This window comes from Carassius gibelio, chromosome B2 (assembly GCF_023724105.1).
Source record: "Carassius gibelio isolate Cgi1373 ecotype wild population from Czech Republic chromosome B2, carGib1.2-hapl.c, whole genome shotgun sequence".
Lineage (NCBI taxonomy): Eukaryota > Metazoa > Chordata > Actinopteri > Cypriniformes > Cyprinidae > Carassius > Carassius gibelio.
In genome coordinates, this window is record NC_068397.1 from 13,404,499 (window position 1) to 13,427,603 (window position 23,105).

At 36.2% G+C, this 23,105-nt stretch overlaps 1 protein-coding gene across 5 annotated transcripts in view; it reads left to right on the forward strand.

Moving 5' to 3' along the window:
- The window catches only part of LOC127951048 (guanine nucleotide exchange factor VAV3), a 72,638-nt gene extending 63,553 nt beyond the window's left edge, over positions 1-9,085 (forward strand). For 3 of the 5 annotated variants that reach the window (XM_052548656.1, XM_052548657.1, XM_052548658.1), the window contains exons 26-28: positions 4,169-4,249; positions 4,540-4,688; positions 6,156-9,085. In XM_052548656.1, the coding sequence (XP_052404616.1) occupies positions 4,169-4,249; positions 4,540-4,688; positions 6,156-6,197 (272 nt within the window). In that variant the 3' untranslated portion in view covers positions 6,198-9,085. The remainder of the gene's footprint in view (positions 1-4,168; positions 4,250-4,539; positions 4,689-6,155) is intronic. The other 2 variants (XM_052548659.1, XM_052548661.1) reach the window with 1 other exon arrangement.
- The last annotated feature ends 14,020 nt before the right edge of the window (positions 9,086-23,105 follow it).

The window sequence follows — 23,105 nt, forward strand, 5'->3', positions numbered from 1 at the left end:
TTTGAACAACACGGCTGTACCTCCAACTAGAATGTCCAAATTAAATAATCAAAAACTGTAAAAATATTTTTGGATGTGTTGCTTAATGTTAAGGAGTTTATAGAACTTATAAAAGAAGAATAACAAAACAAAAACATCCTGGTTGTCATTTTGCGGTGCCATATGAGTTACATAATGCAGCTGATTGGTTGCTCTACACATCAGCAGCCAATGAGATTTACTGCTCAACTTTTAAATACTTGAGTAGTGCTTTCTGTAGCAGTTGCAGCAAATTTTAAGAAACACTCCACATTCCACAGCTCCACCTGTAAAGAGCTACTACAGGGTAATTTCATGTATGTTTCACCTGGATTATTTCAAATATGTTATATGTGCATCTGCAGTATTTATTACATGCTCACAGCAGCATATCTGTGGATGTATTGTCAGTAGCAAGTCTCTGTACTTGCTCTGCCACAGCAGAGTAGCAGATCTATTCCGCCAAGACCAAACCATTAACATTGCTATGTATATTACCATGCTAAACTAATTTTCATGACAGAACCGTTCATGAAATGTAGTGAAGTAAAAATTAGTGGTCGACCGATATTGTTTTTTTGATAGCTGATGCCGACATCTTAGAGAGTAGGGTGGCCGAGGGCCAATTTCCTGATTCTATAATTCTATTACAGTATTTTTCACAAATAAATATTTTAAAATATATAAACAAAAAGAAAGTAAACACTATAACCAACAGGGCACTCTGTAATCTGGTAAGTTTGTATGCATTGGGAATCATATTTTTTCAACTAAAGCCAAGGTAACACTCATTTTACTTGCAGCACGCAGTGAAAATGACATGAATATGATAGTGCGCTAATGCAGCATACAGCATAGTTTAAAATCTCCAGTTTAAAGTTTGCGTGTCTCCAGTGAAGCTGAGCTCTCCTCCTGTCTGGATTCAATTTGCATGGATCGACTGTCACGCAGAGCACACACGATCAGGTGATATACAAATGCACACTTCACAAGATCTCACAGCTGGATTCGACTGCAAGATTTGTGAAATAAAATTTTCATTAGTCATTTAAAGGGTTGTTTAAATAATTATGTGTATTTGCTGAATGCTGACGGCAAACGAGAAAGTATTATGTTTGCCTTTCTGTTACTAATAATATAAAAGCAATATTGTTATAATACATTTTGTATATTTTTTTATTCATTTGTTCAGCAGTTCTATCTGATTATTAGACAGACTTATATCTGTATTAGGCAGATCTGAATAAGTACAGTGAACAAGAGGGGGAATGTGAGCACTATGTGCTCTGGCGCTGCCATTCTCAGTGCTGTCAAAAGCACAAAAACTTATACCAAATATAAAAATATACCAAATATCATCTGATATATCGGCCAAGGTGATATATCGGTCAACCACTAATAAAAATGATGATATTATGCTTTGGAATGTAACAAGTAAACATTTTCCAAAATATAAATATTCAGATAAAGTACAAATACGTGACTACTGACAACCCCTGATGTGATATAATGAATTACAGTATGCACTGCTGTGATTTATATCCAATCAAAAACTTTCCCCTGCAGAATGTGAATTTTTTGCAAAACTAATTTGTTGCCAAAAAAAAAAAAAAACATATTAATTTGCACTGACTATACAGTTCGAAGGGTTACAGCCAGTTGTGCATGCAGTAACACTAGGGCATCCAGCAGCAGGTCTGCTAGCGGACAACAGTACAGTGAACTGTCGACCTTCAGCGATTAAAATCACAGTCAGTGTGAATGAGTCTTCAGACAGGTCCTCTTCTAATGCCAGGAGGCATTGCTGGCTCTCAGGATGTGTTTTTAGCTGGTGACTTTCTTATGTGTCCCGACACCTCTCAGGCTCTTTTGATTAAATATAAAGGTTGAGTGAAAACAGAGTGTGCATATACACATGTTGCTTTCATAGTGAATATGCGTACGTGTTTACTTCAGCTCTCTTTTGCCCAAGATGGCTCCTCAAAGAGACAGACAGATGCTGTGAAGCGAGTCATACGCACTCGGCACCTGGCAGCAGGAAAATGGCTGTTTGTGTCTGGCGACACGGCGAGAGAGAGAACTCGGCTAAACAAGTCGCTGGCGCTGCGCTCAAGTAGCACCGGCAATCCTTCTGACATGACATGACAGTTTGCTTTGAGTTACAGGAAAAAGCCATGATGGATGCTAAGCTCCCCCTCACCTGTAGGGACTCGGCTGCTTTTCTCTCTCACAGCTAAGAGAAAAAACAGTCCCTGCACTGAGAAATGAAAGGGCAACTAGTGAAATATACGGAAAGTCAGCTTTATTGAGCAGAGAGAGACGTGTCACATAGAAGAAGGCTTAGCGAAACGAATACGGCTCTTTTGATAGAAAGAACAGGATATTGGGGATTTCGCTGTTCTATTTGTCCTTTTTTCTTCAGCATCTTCGGCTTGGTAGAGGTGTTTATGTTCGACTGCCACTCTCAGTGATGCATCCTTTCACGAACCCCGGCAGAAAATCCGGGCCCTCAATGCATCCTGGGACAGCGCTCTCGCTGATGTGCCCCAAACCAAAACACACTCAAATACTCCGACAGATCATTCGGCGTGTGGGCGTTGACACGTCTGCAGGCATTGAGTGTTTGGTAAACATGTTGAACACAAAGGGAGATATCAGGGTTGTGTTTGATAAGCTAATGTGAGGAATATTATTTACTAGACAGATAGCGCATCGGTTTCAATTCTGACTATTGATATCCAAAGTGTAATTGGCTGCACGATTTCTGCAGGTGATTTCTGAGTGACAGTGTCACAGGTAAAAGTAGTTGGCTCATCGCCCACTGCTTCGTTCTCCCCAAAGGAGATGCAAAGCAGGCAGGCAAACATATTGTGGATTTGAAGTTTGCTAGTTTACATATTAGAAAATCCTGGATGCTCAGATGGGCGTTCAGATGGTAACAGGACTCACGCTCTGTATGAACGCTATCACAGCTGCGACAGTGACAGGGCCAGGAGCACACACTCATGTGTTTTTGGCAAAAGCCACCAGAACACCTAGAGAAAATGGTGTAAAAAAAATCTACACTTACAGGAATGTGTTGCCTATGTAATTTTTAAACTTGTAATAAGGTTTTTATTTTTATTTTTTTATAAATTTTATCCCAGCTGCTTCTGCCCAAATAATGCAGTACGCGGTTTGTAAAAGTAGACCATATGGCTGAAGAAGTCTAAATTTTGGTCTTTACTATCATCATTTATCTAACCCCATGTCGTTCCAAACCTGCATGACTTTCTTCTTTGGAACATGAAAGAAGGTATTTTGAGAAATGTGTTTTTGCCAATATAATAAAAGTCAATGGTTTCCAAAATAGGGCTGTGCAATAAATATGTCTACATTTATTTGAAAAAATGAATCCAATGTTACCGGGTGTAATCTAAATTTCAATATCTTTCCAGTATTTTTTAGATCAGTCCAAAAAAAAGTCTGCATATTCTCTTTGTGAAAGAGAACAGTTAATAATAATAATATTGCAACATTATTAAACATGACATTGGCGATTCATTATTATTATTATTGTAAATTTTTTTAAAGAAATATCATTTTTTGTCCACATTATAATTTATTCAGAATACAAGTTGTTTTGGAAAAAATATATATAAATATGAATTACTTTTAGACAATATTTCTGATAAATTTGTACAGAATCATCATCATAACAGAATAAAAAAAAAATGAAAATGAATGATTTCATGAGGCCCTAAATTAAAAAGTTTCTTAATCTATTTTGTTTATATCTTAAGCAATGTTTATATTAATTCTTGAGGTCTAACAAACATGTGGGATGCATTTACTTCCCCATGTATTATATTCTATACTGAATAATATATTTTTGGCAGTATTACTGCACAGCCCTAATCGAAAACAACAATGGACCTTACTGACTTATTTTATGGACTTATTGATTCATTTTATGTTCATTGAGTCATTTTTCATTGAGACATCTTGTGTGAATCTCAAGACTGACATATTTCAAGGAGAGTGCAAATTCTCCCAGTGCTGTGTGCAGTTCTTTATATCAGCTTGTTTATGTTTGTTTTGTTGAAAATGTTAAGATCTCTGGGCTTTTGTGTTCTTGTTTTCTTTGCTCTGCCTCGGCTTGGATCCTAAGCTCCAGTGCTGTGTGGGCTTTCCGTTTTGAGTCCCACCAGCTACAGTTTTGTTCCTCCCTCCCCCTCACCCTTCTGGTCAGGTACAGCTATCAGCCACCTGTCTTATTCATTTCCCCCTCCAGCCATCTCAGTCTCTGCTCCCTGTGTTTGCTTCTGCTCTCTATGTAGTGAATGTGAGAGTGGATCTGTGTCCACATTTTGTGTGTGAAAATGCCTATGCATGACGCAATGTCATTTGTGCCAAAATCTCCAATCATCTCGTTGCACATTCACATGTTTTGTCCTACTTGGCATGTCTTGTGGAAACATGGATGTCTCGCTCTTTTTTGTCTTTTTACTAACAACTTGTTTTTGTCCCCTTCTCCCTCAGTTTTGACCCCGAGAGTGCTTGGCATTGCGCTTGCACGATATGATTTCAGCTCCAGAGATACACGGGAACTCTCTCTGCAGGTGGGCAACCTGGTGAAGATATATATCAAATGCACCAATGGTTGGTGGAAAGGTGAAGTCAACGGCCAGGTGAGGAAAAACACTTGGACACCATTATTCACTTGAAGCTGAAGTATGAAAACAGTTCTCTAGAGGTTTTGGTGCTTTTATGTTTGTTTAGATAGTGTGAAGTTTTTCTTCCAACCTCACACATCACTGAAATGAACTCTTACCCTTCCATGCCAATCACAGTTCATGGTTTCACAAAAAGGCTAGGCACACTGCAGCAAAAAAAAAACTGGCTGTCAGAGTGCTAAATCCAGTTCTGTTCACACACAGTCAGATATGAACAATTGACAACAGAATTATATAACCAGCATAGTATTGAAGAATCCTATTACTGGCCACTGGTCAGTTATCAGACAGAATTTTAATACCTTGCAATAATAAATACTGTAAGAATGTTGATCATGATACATAATGTACTTGATGTAAAGTGTTACCAACAGCTCTGTATTCCGTTACAGTTACACGTTAAATCATAAGTCAAATTTGTTCAAAAATAGAACTTTGAAATATTGTCAGTTATTTAATATTTTTAATTTTTTATATTTTATGTTGACAGTACTGTTTAAAAGTCATAAAGATTTTTTAAAGAAATAAATTTTATTCAGCAAGGATGCATTCAGTTGATCAAAAGTGAGAGTAAATGCATTTATAATGGTAAAAAATATTCCTATTTCAAATAAACACTGTTCTTTTGAACTTTCTTAAAAAAAGGTACCATGGTTTTCACAAAAATAAAATGCAACACAACTTGTTATCAACAGTGATAATAATTAGAAATGTTTCTTAAACACTAAATACTGGAGTAATAGTGGTTGGAAATTCAGCTTTATCATCACAGGAATAAATAATAAAATGAAAATGTATTTAAATAGAAAAAAGTTATTTATATATTTTGCAATATTATTATTTTACTGTCATTTTAAATTATGTATGTAAATTATATTTTAACTAATTATATACATATTAATGATGCAGTTAATGTATATGGTCATGTGTTTCAGGCCTATTGATTTACATGTTATAATATATCAGTGGTACTCATGTTCAATGTAAAAAAAAAAATATATATATATATATATATATATATATACACACACACACACACACACACACACACACACACACACACCGGTATATTAAACATATCCAGATCCATGAAATAGCAATATAGATGTGAGAGACTGTGACTGACATTTGAGATATGAAATTAGATTTTTGCACAGCATTTCCCTGCAATATAGCTGATCTTAACCCTCCAAGACACCTGAATCTTACCTCAAGCCTTGTTACATTCGCTTTCCTTCATTTCATATGCTCAAGTGCCTTTCTACAAGAGATGATTAACTGGAAGTGATGACAGAAGATGGCAGAATGACTCTTAATGATTCTTCTGCATGTCATTATCAGATCTGACCCACAACTCACGAAGAAGAAGAAATACGCTCCGTTAGTCTTCAGTAATGTTTACTGATATTGTTTTTATCACAGGTGGGATGGTTCCCTTCAAGTTATGTGGAGGAAGAGGAGTGATCAGCGCAGGACGTTATCCTCTCTATGCTGTGACAGTGATAGGCCACTTGTTGGCTTTGGACAAGAAACGTAATAGCGAACAGTGCACCCTTGTTTAAGCGAAGCACCACAAACACAGCAATTATCAGCCTCCTCTAATGGGATCTGGTGGACTGCGGTTGAGAACTGCAGCGTGATGCATCCGAGGCCCCGTCAGCTTTGACTGTTCAATTAGTTATGAATGTCCCTCGCTGCTCCACATTCAGTCCAGACATCTCTTTCTCTCACTCTTTTCCTCCCTCTCACCCTGTCACCTCCTGAAATCTTCACACAGGGCCTGGGGCCCCCCTCTTTCTGCCTGTTTAAAATTTAAACTCCATTTCTGTGCTGGACCTCCCATAAACTCAGGAGTGGCACGCAGAGAGAAAAGCCCTGAGCTGGCCGTTTTTCCCCTCACTCGGCGACCTTTACGCGTTGCTTTCAGCTCACCTTGTGCTATAATTGATGATTTAATTTGCCCGTCTGACTCGGCAAAGTTTGGCCTGGGTGAGACGGAGCGCAGTGCTGTCACGAAGCCTTCCTCCCTGCCTCCTCCTCTTCAGGCCTGGTGACACTTAGCGGCGCTGCTCTCTCAGGGCGCTCAGGGCACTGCGTGGTGACAGGAGGCCTGCCGTTCAGTGCGATATCCATCTTAGCCGGCCTAACACGCTGCGCTGTGATCAGTCATTGCTCAGTCTGTTCCTGAACCTCAGGTGCTCCCAAGCAGAATGCTGGCACTGATTTTGGACTGAAGTCAATTTCTTCTCTTGTCATGCAATGGAACGACTTGTTAATGCTGTGGTGTTTGGGGCACTAAGGCTCCCAGACACTGCAAAAAAATTATTTGGGGAGTTTTATGCCTCTTACAAAAAATCTGCTAATGGAAAAAAACAAAATACAATACCGTTCAAAAGTTTGGGGTCAGTATGATTTAAATTTTTTAAGAAATTAATACTTCATGAATACTTTATCAGGGACACATTCATTTAATTGGCAATATGTTATGAAAGATTTGTATTTCAAATAAATCCGTTTTTTGTTTACTTTCTATTCATTTAAGAGTCCTGAAAAAAAATGAAGTGTCTGAACTTTTTCATTAGAAAAATTTACTTCAAAACATTTCAAACCATAATAATGTACTTTTCACTGCACTAAGTTTCATATTAGTTATACATAAATTATACATAAATATACATAAATATCAGTTATATATAGATACTTTTTAATTTACTTGAATAAAGTAAAAATACTTCAGTACTCTCTGCCTGTGATTACAGTTTAAACAAAAATATGAAGAAGCGCAACTGTTTTTTGATAATAATTAGAAATGTTACATCCAGCAAACAAGCATAATAATTTCTGAAGGATCACATGACACTGAAAACTAGAGTATTGACTGCTGACAATTCAGGTTTGCCATCACAGGAATAAATGACATTGTCAGGTATATTCGAATATAAAACAAATATAAATCTTTTAGAAATTCTTACATACCCCAAACTTTCGAATGGTAGTATATGTAAAAGATAGTCTCTCTGAAAATAAGTATTAATATTCTGTGTCATTTTACTTCTCAGGTAATGTTTATCTTGTTATGAGGATTTGTAGATTTTTACTGGAAAACAAGACAAAAACACTGATATAGAATAGGATTTTTGCACTGTAAGAAATACATCAGCTCCCATTGAATTTGGCAGAGAATTTTTCTCTTGTTTAAAATAGTTATGTAAATTGTTTGTAAAGGAAGCTGCTCTCTAAGGGTGCTTTCACACTTGGTTCACTTGCCCGGTCTGAACCCGAGTTCGGTTGCTCCCCCCTCCCCCTGCCCCCGCTGGACTGTGTTCATACTAGTATAATATTTGAGTCCGAAGCGCGGTTCGCTTGCGTCATCAAGCCAGCAGCTGTTTACCCCGTTGCTTGGTAACGACAGTGCAGGAGAAGGCGGCAAATGCAAATGTTTGTTTTGTTTATAAAGCTTTGGTACATAACGGCACTTGCGTCTGTCTTACGAATGTACTGAAAATGCTCTAAAGAACGTTGAAAGCGAACATAAATGAGATGTAGGCCTACAGCTCTCTGCTTGCAGCGCGTCAGTCACGCTCATCAGGAAAGTGAGTGAAACACACACACAAACACACATTTTCATCAAATAATTTGACATTAAAAGCGGTTCTCTTCTGCGATTTGGTACGATTGCGTTCACATAAGCAGTTAACCGTACCAGAGTTCACATGAAGCGTACCCCAGACCACCGTTTTTAAGCGGACTCGGGTACAGTTCGTGGGTGCGCATCCGAGTACGGAAGACACCGTTCACATCACCCAAACAAACTGAACTCTGACGTCAATCGAACCCGGGTGCGCACCAAAAGTGCTAGTGAAAGTACTCTAAATGCACTGGACACACATTTAATAAAAGCTGCTTTTTTTTCTCTCTCTAAAATCTAGGTCACGGTTTTCTTAGTATAGATATTTACAAATATTTCATTTTTTTATAATTGTTAAAGCACCTTCTATGCATTCATGTTGTCTTGCTTTCTTCAGAATAAATATAAATTATCACTTGTTTCACACTGTTTAGAGAGTGAGTTTTGTAAAGCTGTGTACAGTACAGGGTCTAAAACGTTAGTTTTTGCCATGCTTGCCAATTTCTTACTGACCATGAAACTATTTTGTACTACTTTTATTATTTTTTCTACCCATTACAGTGGCATTATTATTGCTGTTTTTTTCCCTTGTATATTAGTTTTTTCTTGTTTTTGCTTGTCCTAATATTGTTCCTCACATTTTTTTTTTTTTTTTTGTGAGAGATATTCTAGCAAATGTACTTCTCGTAAACAGAAATAAACTTCTGATGGTAAAGATTTAAAATATGCAATATGTTCCTAATCAAGTTATGGCCAACTTTACATTTTACTTGTTTATTTTACGTGCTCAGCAAATGATCATTTTGGTCATATCTATCTATATATTGGCTCTATAACGTACAATAACATTTTCGTCCATATCCTTTCCATCCAGTTAGTTGTTTGTTTACCTTTACTACTCCCTTTAAGCCACTTCCTCAGTGACATCATCAACCAGGAAGTGACATCATTCTGGAGAGACAACAACAGCTAAACATGAGTAAGTATTAGCGATGGATTTATGACTTTATGTTTGATTTAACATTTTTATGTTTTGTTGGGTTAGTTGGTTTATCTCACTCTGAATTATTCTATCCTGTCTGATAATTTTTAAAAATTGAAATTACTTTGAAGTTAACATCTTAATGTAAGTTAGGTAAGCTCAGTAAAAGCAAAAACTAACCCTGTAAAACTTGTCAGTTCTCCTACATTTCCACAAATAATGTAAGTGGGAGTTTATTTCCATGTCATATATCTCCTGTGTTTCAATGTTTCCAAACAAACTGTTTGGGGTGTAGTTTGGATTATTTTGTTCTCTGTTCAGAATTCCTGTGTTTTTGTCACGTATTCCCGGTAATGCTCTTAAATCATCTTCGACAGTAGGAGCTGAGTAGGAACAGTAGTTGAGATTTAACCTGAGGCATGTTCAGAAAAAGCCATGAGGGCCGCGCTGTAGCGCAGCAGTGATTGATGGCCAGCCTTGTTTGCCAGAGGATGGAAGCAGGTCTATCTCTCTCCACTTCAGAAAGGTGTGAACTGACAGCAGGAGACTTCAGAGAAAAAGGGAGAGAGCGAGAGAGCATCCCTCAATCCTATGACCTGAAAGTGTCACCTCTTGGTGTTGAATACGAGACAGGAACGGGTGAAGAGTTATGTGTTATATGGGTTTGACTTACCTCACCACACTGCCTTTACCAATTCAGCAACTGTAGATGGAAAGAGTGGGAGGGAAACTCAATAAAGCCCTGTACTGTATTTCTGATAGGACAGAGATTGAGCGCCTCAAGGACTTCATCAGCACTATTGAGTAATTAAACACTTGCGGATCAAAGCTGTTGAAGGGAACAAATCCTGAGTGGACCACAATGAATCCCCCTCAATCCAACCTTGGACGGGTGTCCTCATGCACTCATTGGCCCTTTGGGCTTTGCACTTTGTAATACATCTGCCATTAAGCCCACAAACAGAAGTTGCGATGCATTGCAAGTGCATAGTGCAGTTGTACATACTTGTGGTAACAAACCTCAGTGCTCAAGAGGGTTCTGACTACTATACTCAACTGCTGCTCCACTGTAGTTAAAAAAAATAAAAATAAAAAATAATCTGTTAACAGTTCAGAAAACAAAACCTTTATATTTAATAACGTATGAAGTGTTGTACAGGTGGGAGATTTCGAAACAATGTTTCCTGAAACTTTGAAACTTTTGCAAACTCTTTGTTTTAAATTGGTGGTTCGGAGCACATAATAAATGATTTCAGCAAACAGGGCTTTATTACGTCAACTGACAGTGGAACAACACACTGACAGTGTCAACCTGTTTGCAAATTTGCCTCTTGTACATTCCTGTGTATCTTAACATTTAAGACTACAGTTTAGTTTCATGCACATTATTTTTCATTCTATATTTAATTCTACAGTTATACATCTTTTTAATATTTAATTCTTATATTTATATTGTTTACTTTTATTTCATTCTTTCATAGCTATAGTTATGTATATTTTCATCTGTGTTGTTTTCTTGAATAACTGCACTCTCCATGGAGCAGACCTGACTCACCTTTCACTGCTGGTTATATATGCTCTATATAATTGTTTATGTGACGAATAAATAATCTCGAATCTTGAAAACTGTTTCAAACCTTGGTTTCGAAATTTTTCAATGGTTCTTTGCTAGAGAGCAGTGCCTAACCAATGAACCATGGCCTAATATATTGTTTTAGCAGATTTCCTGCCAGCTTTATGATGTGGATTCACTTTAAATGAATTTTAATAAACATGCAAGTATAAAGGGAGAGGGATAAGTGATAAGTGAGGCTAATTAGACAAATCATGTCAATAAAAACATCAAACAAAAACTACAAATGACAGAACAAATTAAGATACAATATATTTAATGGTAGTTTTGATTTGTAGATCACATTTAATACATCAAACATTTGAAAACGTTTGCAATTTGTTTGTAAAATGTGCTTTATTAACATTTAAGTTGTGTTCACATTGCTTTTACAATGTTTTGATCACCAGTGTGCAGCTTCGTAACAGTGAATCATTTTGAAAAGGAATTGGTTTAACTGATTCAAAGTTTTCATTTCTGCCATCACTACAGTATTTAGTATTTTTTGCTCTGCCAATTAAAACCATTCCCAGTGGTGTGGACGAAATATCAGCCAATCAAATTTAAAATCCAGAGTATCAAAATGTGAATGTGAATACAATGGATAGTTGATAGATGTATTTGCTTTTACAACTGTAAAAAATAAATAAATAAATATATATCGCACAATAAATATTAATTTGCTTTGTTTAATTCAATCTTTGTTTCTATTATAATACTTTTACTTAATAGCAATTGCAATGAAAAATTCATAGATTTCATAGACAATGGTAAAGCGATGGAAATTCATCTCATCAGTTTATTAAGAATTATAAAACCTCAACTCTTCCCAGGCTCTAAACTAGCATTCTTCTGTCTCATACTGTTAGCCAAACTTGACAGGATGTCCCTCCATCAAGAAAGTGCCATTTCTCGCCATCTGGTTTTATTGATTCTGTCTTCACACTTTCTTTTTTACACCCTGTTATTTCCTCCAGGCATCTTCCTCTCACTCTCCAAACATAGCAAGTCAGACACACTTGTGTTTAAGTTATTTGTATGTTGTTGTTGTTTTTTTCTTCCCATATGATTCAGCCCTTGTTGGACTTACAGAAAGTCTCCCTTGCGCTCTGATACCACTACATGTTTTCAAAAGAGGATAAATGCTTTCATTCTAGACACAGGGATCTGGGGCGCAATATATTATTTATAGTCTCAGTTGGTGTGATACATAAATAATTTGTTCCAGAGGGCTGGTGGGGGTGGGATTGGGGGAGGTGATTTGCAATTTAAGTCCAGAGATGCTTCTTATGCCATTGAGCTACTATTTAAAATACAAACCACAGCTATGATATGTCATGCTAGCAAATCAGAGGGTGGTTGCAGTGCACCGTTTAAAGTGATTCAAGGTTGGAGACACTAAATGATTCACAATATGCAAAACGGATTTCATAAGAACGTGAGAGTGCTTATGATTGGTTAAGTCATTTGGCAGGCAATTAGCGATCTTGTAAAAGTGCATTTGTATAGCAGGTTTAAAGGGATAGTTCACCCAAGAATGAAAATTAGATGTTTATCTGCTTACCCCAAGGGCATCCAAGATGTAGGTGACTTTGTTTCTTCAGTAGAATACAAATTATGATTTTTAGCTTCAGTCGTTGCAGGCTCTCATTTGTACAATGCATGGCAAATGGCAACAGAATCTATAAGCGTAAAAAAAAACAAAAAAAACATGCATAGACAAATCCATATTAAACCCTGCTGCTTGTGACGATCGGTCTGTGCGAAGAACTAGTATTTATATTTTTATTAGTATTCTTTTTTTCTCTGATTCACGCAATGTCTGAACTGTTAGAACTCTTGTGAACACGTTTCACAGTGGCAAAAGCATGAGGCTTTCTTCTTCTTCTTGCATTATGGGCGATCGATTACCGCCACCTACTGTATCTCTCAAATGGACCATTGACATTCTATATCCGCAATTTGTGGGCTTGTGGGATCTATATCTGCTAAATGTGAGCCAAAATCATCACAATTAAAAGAACCAAAGACTTCCAAAAACTACTTCAGTCCGTGTGCACTGAATTTATTAAATACCTGAGTTTCACAATTTGAGTTGAATTACTGAAATTAACTTTTCCACAACATTCTAATTTATAGAAATGCACTTATATATACAATCATTCAATTAGATGTTTGCAAGACAACTGCTAGAGGAAAAAGACATTGTGTCATTGGATTTGACTCAAAACCTTCAGTCAAGTTTCTGAGAATTTGCAACAGCTAGCCCTGGACTCTCCTGTACACATCTTTCCAATGTACAACAGCAGAAATTCAGCTAAATCACTTTTGAAATCCATTCCAGGAGTGATGAGGCTTGTAACTCTGGTGTCGCTTGACAACAGGAATCGAAGTTTGATCCAAGCAGTGCGGCTTTCTGTGATTATACCCTCAAGTGTGTACATAACTATGAACAAAATGTATTCATATTCGGTCTTCACACAACACAAAGGTTCAATTAGAACCTTATGCCTGTTTTCGTGACACTCACGTCTAAGTGCTTGTGTTAACTGCTGAATATTTGATGACTGAGTGACCTAAGCGCTCTACATTATGCATTAATTATGCCATGTCCATCAAACTGTCTTTGTGAAGCCCATTTGATGAATCATCGCTAAATACAGCCCCACATGTCTCTGCTCACCACAGGTATTTTTCTGAACCGATGGCACAGAGCTCATTGTAGAAAGAAATGCATTTTCACCAATGGTTTCACAATACTTGTTTAGAAGTGTCTTGCCTGTTCAAATTTAAGGCAACTTGTGTCCCCTTTCTAAAATGTGTTCATCTACAATTTGACTTTGTTTACACTGATAAATAAGTAGAATGTGTGCTACATATGGAACCCTACAATCTTCATTAATACTCTTCACAATGGCTCCATTCGCTTTCTCTTTTTCTTCATTGTAATTTTGCAGCCTCCATCAACAAGCTACAAGTGAGATAAAGGTTATATGCAAATGCACTCATTATATCTGATAAGGCGGATGTTGATGAAGAAAGTAGTCTCGTCCTCATTTTATAAGACTGAATCTTTTGGCGTTCTTTCATCCTTACGGTTTCTAACCATATGGCTATTTTAGTTCAGCAGCATTTTTATATGCAATAGTGCTTAGCTGCAGTTGAAAGTGCATTACTTGTTCATTGTGTGCACTAGCTAACAAGATCATTGTATTACAGCCTTCCATCCTGGGCTCTTGCATAATCTCTGTGATGTGCGGCCACATGGCATTTGCAACTTTTGATGTTTTTAAAGAAAACTTTAATTAAAAACAAAATTAATATTTTCCAGATTTTATGAGATTGAGAATACAATTCCTTTCAAATGAACAGCATAGGAATAGTCTACTGAAACAATTGTATTTAAACTTTGTTTTAATTGGTCTGTTGTGTACTAATCTAAATTGGCAATCAATCAGAAAAACTGATGGTGTTCTGACCCCATGAAACAAGAAAGTTGTTTAATACAGTAATCAGGGATCACAGCTGACAAAGAAGCACGTCTGACTGTGACATGGCTATTATTATTATAGTATGTAATCAAAAATTGAATTGTTGTTGGTCTTCAATGACAACTTCAAGTTATGCAAAAAAATAATTATTCTGATAATTTAACTTATTTAGTCCACTCTATATCTATGTTTAAATCTTGTTTTCTCTAGCCCCATTTGGAAATTAAGTGTGTCTGTTTTCTGCATAGAATCCAACAAATGAAAGTAGTGAGGCTTTTGAAAAAAAAAAAAAAAAAAAATAAATAGTGGGATAAAAAAAAAAAAAAAAGATTTTTGAAAAATATGCAGTCCTATGGCATGCTACAGTTCAAAGGTTTGGGGTCAGTAAGATTTTTTTCTTCTTCTTTTAAAGATGTATCTTACTGCTAAACGTACTGGATCTAAAATACTTTAAACAATAAATATATTGAATATATATATAGCAATTTCAAATAGCATATTTTTATTAACTTAAAAAATGTATCAATCTATCAATCAATGTTGAAAACAATTGTATATATTTTGTAGAAACCATGATACTTAATAATATTTTTATGTTATTTGATGCAGAAATCTTTTGTATTATTATACATTTCATTATTTTCATATTTCTGACCCTGTCTGTTAAATCCAGGCTAAAGTCTACAAGCATCAAAATTTGATTTCAACCAATAATTCCACTATTATTCAAATATTTGGCATGGCCTTATCCAAGCCAAGTCAATATTAAAAATATACAATTTTAAATATTAAAGATGTAATTTTTTCACAGAATGTTCTACATCTTTATGAAGGATGATTTTACATTGAAAACAGTAAATAAATGGCTGGGTTTACACAGACAGGGTCACATTTGTTAAATTTAATCAGTCTTTGCTGAATGAAAGAAAAACAAAATCTTACTGACGCACATTTTTGAATGGTAGTTCAGTTTTAGAGTTTTGCTCATTAAATAAATGGATTTTGTTTTTTCTGCAAAACAAGTAAAAAATGAATGATTAGGTATTAATGCTGACCCAGTTGAACCCCTGATTATAAACATTTTAATCCCAATTTAGTATTTTTGTATTAATGTATCCCTGTATGCCCTTCACTTAAACACAGAGTAGAGCCAGAAAAACACAGTAGCTGACTTCACAACAACAGCCGCAATCTGATTATGTATCCCTTACTGCTGAAGAGAAGGTTCCAACAACTGAAATATACAGTGCAAGAGATGGGGAAAAAAAGATCTCAGATGCTCGCTAATGGCTTTGACCCTGAGTAGAGTGCTTATAAAACCCTAAAACTGTCTCCTAAATGGAAAATGTATAACGGTGTCACATCTCCCTCACCTCGCATACAACTACAACATTCGGAGTTAATCCTTTTAGATTTACACTTTATTGATTTACTAGGATGGGAAGTAACCTGATTAAATGAAACCTAACCAGATTACTGAAACAGAAAAAAAAAAAAAAAATGTGTGCATTGTTATGGCTGCTATTTAAAGAATCACAACCAGGGTGTGGTCATTTACTGAATACATTTTTGGCAAGACTGGAAGTTATTGTTGCTCACTAGATAATGCCTATATAACTCATCTACAGTATTTGCTTATGGAAAATGAACTGCAGGTCTCCAATTATGGATTAATCATGTTTTAATTAAATATTGTATAATGCTGATTGGCAGGATCCAAGAATGCATTGACTAAATATGTCCCACCCTTTAGTTCTTGAATAGAATTGAAAGGCATGGCACACACTGGGCCAGACAAGCAAAGCCAAGCTCCTTGTGGTTAATATCCAGCACCGAAGCCTCCTTGTCTTGGCAGGTCATGATAACGCTTAGCTCCCATTAAGATATTTAGCAATGATCTTTTTCATAAACGCACACATCTACAACTGATGAGCAGTCAGGACAATACTATATATACTATAGGCCTATATTCACTTTTACAGGACTAAATTGATAAAAAAAAAATTGTCTGTAAATACATTTGTACTTTCTGTTTGTTTAAAAATTCGGAATAAGAAATCCATCACGGTTTTGACAAATATTGTCACCACCACAACTGTTTTCAGCATTGATAATTATAATAATAAATCTTTCTTGAGAACTAAATCAGCATAGAATGATTTAAGGATCACGTGACATGCTTAACATTCAGCCTTGAATATGTTAAATTATTTCACTATATTACTGTTTTTGCTGTGTTTTTGATCAAATAAATGCAGCTTTGGTGAGACTTCTTTAAAAAAAAAAAAAAAAAAACCCTGATAAATAGTGTAAATGGCTTTACATGATACTGTACTGTATATGGCCTTTAATCAGCTTATGATAATGTGCAGCATATATTTGAGAGATTCAAATCTGATCAGGGCATAAGACATTCAAAATCCAATTTAAACCTAAATAAATAAACAAGTTGGAAAAAGTCTTCTTCTATGTCGGCAATTAATCCAACAAGCAAATTTGTGACACCTTAATTGTAGCACAGATTGATAATATAATTTGCCATGATTAGTTTATTATTATTAATAATAATCAGTAAACAGAAGTATTTTTACTAGTGTGTGTCATAAGGGAAAAGGGCGATCTGGATCTCTAATGTAATGTGAGCTGGTTTTTACTCCAAGAAGTATAAATGAGCAGCTGCTTTCACAAAGTGTCACATCCTGCTTTGAATAAAGCATTACAGTCCTGTTGCTTAGAGATGGATGTGGCCATTATTTTGAGAAAAGCATCATTCTTGGTAAACAGGCCACATCCTAGAGAGAGAGAGAGAGAGAGAGAGCATAATGTTTTATGGCAGTGTTATGGTATCTACTCTGCTGAGTCTCCTGTACTTTGAAAAACATTGTGCTTCAATAATCATCCATCAAGTGCATGTCCATGAGCTATGCACAAATTCCTGATACACTATAACCTTTAAAAGTTTAAAAATGGTCCAGAAAGTTGGAGGAGAAGCATGAAGGCATGAAAAGATGTTTTACAGCCTTGCTGAAATATACCTCATGTTCTTTCTCATCTCAGGTGTGGGACATCTTGGCCTAGTAACATTGTCAGGGACAGTCTCAAGTGGGAAGCTTCTCATGCCGGTCTGCCGCTTTGAAAAATGGGACCTTGAGAACGAGCCATTAGTTTTGTAAGCCATTGATAATCCCATAGTGATCGTATAAAGACCATACTGAAAAAGATTTCACCGTCTCAGGTGCCTTTTGTGTAGTTTTGAAATAGCACCATAAAATCATTCATCTAGAATTTGTGTGTATACACTGTTAGACTTTTTATCGTATTTTTGCGGTAACTTACTGGCAGCACTATTGCCAGTAAGTTACTGTAAGTTCCCCTTTACAGTAGCTTACCTGTAAATGTGTTTTACGGTAATATGCCCTTACCGCAATTTCATTTTACAGTAAGATGTCCTTACCGTGATTACATTTTACAGTAAAATGCCCTTACCGTGATTTAATTTTACAGTATGATTCCCTTACTGCAATTTCATTTTACAGTATATTAGTCATTTTATTGTAATTTATTAAAAATATTTTAATATTTATATTTTACATTAATGCTATTGAATTTAACAAATTCCCAAAAAAGTGACTTGAGTCCATGTACATCAACATATTCTTTATTGTGTTTTTTTTTCAAACAAAATATTTTATTTTAAACAAATAATCTAATTAAAACAAAACTAAGTTACAAAACAAAACAAAACAAATAAAATAAAAGAAAATCACAATAAAAATACACTTCAGAAACAGTTCCAAAATTCTACTCCACCAATCACAGCAGATCACTGGTGTCAGGTGGCATCAATTCCTTTCTGCAAATGGGATGTAGAGAGAGAAACAGGGAGAAAGGGGAAAAAAAATAAATAAAGAAAACAAAACAAAACAATTACATCCTTGGAGTAACACACTCACACAGCAAGTTCTACAGATTGTAGCACCAGCACCAGATATAAGATATAACTCGCATCAGTCCAAAAATACGTCATGACAATGAAAAATAACATATATAAGTCGCACTGGACTATAGGTCGCATTTATTTAGAGCGCCCTCTCTTTTTTGTGGTGAATTACTCACCTCTGTACCGTCTCCAGCGTAGTGGATGCTGGCTCCTGATACTCCAGATTGAACACATAAAAGGAGCCGAAAAAGACAGCGAAAGCACTGGCATAGTTATGAAGTTGGTTAGCTTCATAGAAGACCTTCCCCTCAATTCTGACCATCCAGTAGGTTGCAAACAGCAGACTACTCCCTAAAACAAAGGCATCTTCAGCTAAATTGTTTCTTGTAATAGAATTCTCAACAATTATTTCTCATACCTAGCATGATCACCTGTGGTGTGGTAGGCAATGTCATCTCCTGCTCAACCGACATCTTGGTTGAGGTTGGCTGAAAGAAAAAAAAAGATTCTCAGATATTGAATGATATATAGATGGAACTTTTATTTTTCAGATAATGTTTATTGCAAATATTTTGTATTTTAATTCCTAAATATAAAACAATATACAGTCAGACGCAGTCAATAATACGAATCTAATGTTGTGATGTGAGATACCAGCGGTCATGTGACAAAAGAACGAAGGACTCAAACCCGAAGACTCGAGAGATGAACGAATCATTTCTCTTTCCGGTATTGACAGCATATCCTCTATGGGACTGAGGAAGAACGAAAGACTCAGACCTGAACCCGAGACTCGAAAAGATTAACTAATCGTTTCTGTTTCACACATGGCACAGGCCAGCAGACAGATCAGAGTCAGACACTGACGAGCAGACAACTAAACAAACTAGAACAAACGTGATAAATATGAAGTTGCAAAGGAAAGAACGCCTCGGATCAGGAGGTGAGGTGAACTAACAGAGTCAGACTGCAATAGCCTGAACTTAAGACCTAACAACTAATCATTAATAAAACATTTTGGTTTCTTATTATTTGGCTTTGGCTGCATTAACCTATAGTTTATTTTGTATTCTTTTTACTAATGTAATCAACATTTCCGTAAGTTCTAGATGTGTTGGGATATTTAACATACCATTTTATTTATATTATTCCGAAATGAACGAAATGACTCGAAAATGAAGTGCCTTTTCAAACAAATTTAGTGAGTCAATGACCCATTCAAAAAGTCGCCTGCTTTGTTCCTGAATAAATCTGCCATTTGAATGAACTGACTGAATGAATCATTCAGTGACAAAGACAATGGGCCCTATTTTAACGATCTGAAACGCAAGTGTCAAAGCGCGAAGCGCAAGTAAGTTTGTGGGCGGGTCTCGGCGCTGTTGCTATTTTCTCGGCGGGATAAATGGCTCTTGCGCCCGGCGCAAATCTAAAATGGGTTGGTCTGATGTAGCTTCATTATTCATAGGTGTGGTTTGGGCGTAACGTGAAATAAACCAATCAGAGCGTCATCCAACATTCCCTTTAAAAGCAGGTGCGCAAGTTCCATTATGGATTGCTATTATTATGGCGTATTTACCAGGCGCACGCCAGGAGCGGTTCACAGCCGAGGAGACTGATGTTCTTGTAAGAGCAGTGAAAGACAGAGAAGTTGTGTTGTATGGGGATGGGAGAAACCCACCCAAAATTGCGTCGGTTAAACAGGCGTGGGAGGAAATAGCCACAATTGTTTCATCGATTTTTTTTCCTGGATGTTTATAAGATGTCCTTATATACATATATGTCTTGCCACTATAGGGCAAACAGGTCTGATCCTTAACTACTACAATTAGCCTGAATAATTTGTAAGCTAGATTTATGCCTATTTTTTCACATCTTCGTGGCACACCACAATGATTTCCGTCATCTCATGTGTTAATATTTTTTCAGTGTAACAGTTTATGATTTGCAAAAATAACTGTTGCATCTGTGTAGATTACATGAGCAAAGTGTATGCGCGTTGTGCACGCTATACATTATGGTCAAGAATGCGCCCTTAAAATAGCATAATGAACAACGCGCAACGCGCCACTGACTTTAGACTAGGTTTTTTCTGGTCAGTGGCGCAATTGTTTAATGGAACAGCAAAATAGCACCAGGGATTGTTTGCGCCGGAACACGCCTCCTTTTTTGCGCTGAAACGCCCAGGGAGCGCAAGTTCATTCACTAGTTTAGCGACGTGCTTCTGTGGAGGGAAAAGCGCGCTTTGCGCGGGTGCAAAATAGGAATGACACATGCGTCGGTGTACAAAGTCAATTGCGCTGGGTGCAAGACAGGGCCCAATGACTTGCCGTCCCCTACTGGCAGTTTTAGTTTAATTTTTAAAGTATTTTTTCAGTTATTTAAACCATTTAATATTTCTATATTCAAAACCTTCCATTTAAAACATTAAACTCATAGCATATTGTTATCATAAATTTAAATGCATTGTTGCCCCTTCAGAGCCTCATTAAAGTCCCAGTGAACAGAAAGTTGCAAACAACTTTTCTCCAGTGTTGTGAAGTATTTCCATGTGAAACTGAATATTAAATAGAGGGCAGGGTTTTACTTTATTTTTTATTTAATTTTTATTAAGGTTAGATAAAAAAAAAAAAAAAAAAAATGACCTAAGTGCTCCTAAAAGGAAATGTAAGTGTAAAGCCCTGCAAGTTATGCATTACAATATGTTAATCACGTAATGCATCTGATAGTCAAAACATATACTTACAAAGCCAAAGATCCTCAGTGCTTGTGGCTCTTAAAAGAGCCTTTGGGCTGTAGTTAGCTCCTGTTGACACAGGGAAAAGAGAAAAAGAAGAAACATTATTTTTCGTCAATGATTATTGGCTAATGACTATATGAACATGTTAAATCACAGATCTGGGATCACTTACACAATCAGATGACAATCAACACTGAAAAAAGGGAGAAGAATATCAGTTTTACCAATAATTAGCATAGAATATCTAAAATATTTTGCAATTAATATGTTTCAGTTAATCTATTGGTCTGCCTTTACATTGCTTTAAAAGCGTTACTATTTTAACATGTCATATTTCTGTCACGTGCAGAGTGAATCGCACGGTGAACCAGACAGTTTGCAGCATTCAATTGGCTGTCGGTCAAAAAAACCTCTTACATCTTGTCTAGACTTTGTTGATAAGAGGATTCGCGAGCCTGCATAATTCGGAACTGAATTAAAATGGCGTTATGAGCAGTGAGTAGATTCTGACTAACTTGAACACCTTTGATCGGTCATTGCGTTCAAGAGACCAGACAACTAACGTTAACGTTGTGTCTGTGAATGGCTACATTGATGCTCACCGCAGCAAAACGCGTTGTAAGATTAATTTGCCATTCTCCAGAGAGTGAACACAAATAAGCACTAATATACACTGGAGCGTTTGCCAAATCTATTGCGCCAATACATTATTTCAGTATCAATTGAGTGTGTGCTCTTGCTTGCGGTGGACTGGGGGAGAGAGACTGCGAGAGAGTGCGTTTGAGAATTCGCGCCAACGTTACTTTAAATAGCCTAACGTCACACACATTTAACGGCATTCATTTAAATGACGAGTAAAATATACCACAACTGGTCGTAAAAAAATACGGAAAACCATTGTTTGTGTAAATACTACATTGGGTCCAACTGGAAAAGGCAGTCAGTTAACTGTATGACATAATGGGATATGAAAGCGGCAGTTTTTGAGGAAAACTAAAAGTTCCTTCAGACTGTCCTGTTAATAATAGACTATTAGATTGTATTATTTACTTTCTTCATAAATTTAGCTATATTTAATTGATACTGGTAATGGTTTACGTTGTTAAAGTAACTTATAAAATACATTTGTTAAGTAAAAAGTACTTACCTCAGAAAATTTCGCAGCTGGCGTCTAGGTAGTGATCCACTCTGAGAGACGTCAGTTTTGCTCGCACTCAACACGTCACACAAACATCAGTTTACATTCTGCCAGGTTGTTGCGTGGGCTTTGCACGTGAGCAACAATTTATAATTTGTGAGGTTTAAGCAAAGTTATTATAATTATTATTATTATTATTGCTATTTAAATATCACCACACCTGTGCTCTTTTACCTGGCATAAAAATAAAACAAAAAATGCCTAATTTGCCTCTGTGGGAACCAGTTGTCCATTACTATTATTATTAGGGCCCGAGCACCAATGGTGAGAGGACCCTATTGTTTCTGCTCCGTTTATTATTATTATTATTATTTTTATTTTTATTATTGTTGTTGTTGTTGTTGTTTTTTATTGGAGAAAATGCTACTATTAAAATTAACATCCAGTGTGTGAAATGAGAATGATTTTATGATTTTCATCTGCAGAACAAGACAGAAAAAACTATAAAACATTATCATATGACATTTTAATAGGCCTAAAATACAAGTTGTGGACACAATGACAAAGGCAGTGATTACAATTTAATTGTATGTATAGAAATCTGTCTTCTTCATTTACAGTAGCACTACTGCTTTTGCGTAAACAGTAAAGTACTGTAAATTCATACAAAATACCCACAATGCAGTGCATATTACAGTAGTTTACCGTAAATAATATAAATGGTATTTTACTGGGCTTTTTTGCGGTAAGTTACTGTAAAATTGCGGCAAAGTCTAACAGTGTATACTCTTGTTGATGTGGTTTGCAACATGTGACCAATAATAGCCTCAGGATTCATTCACAG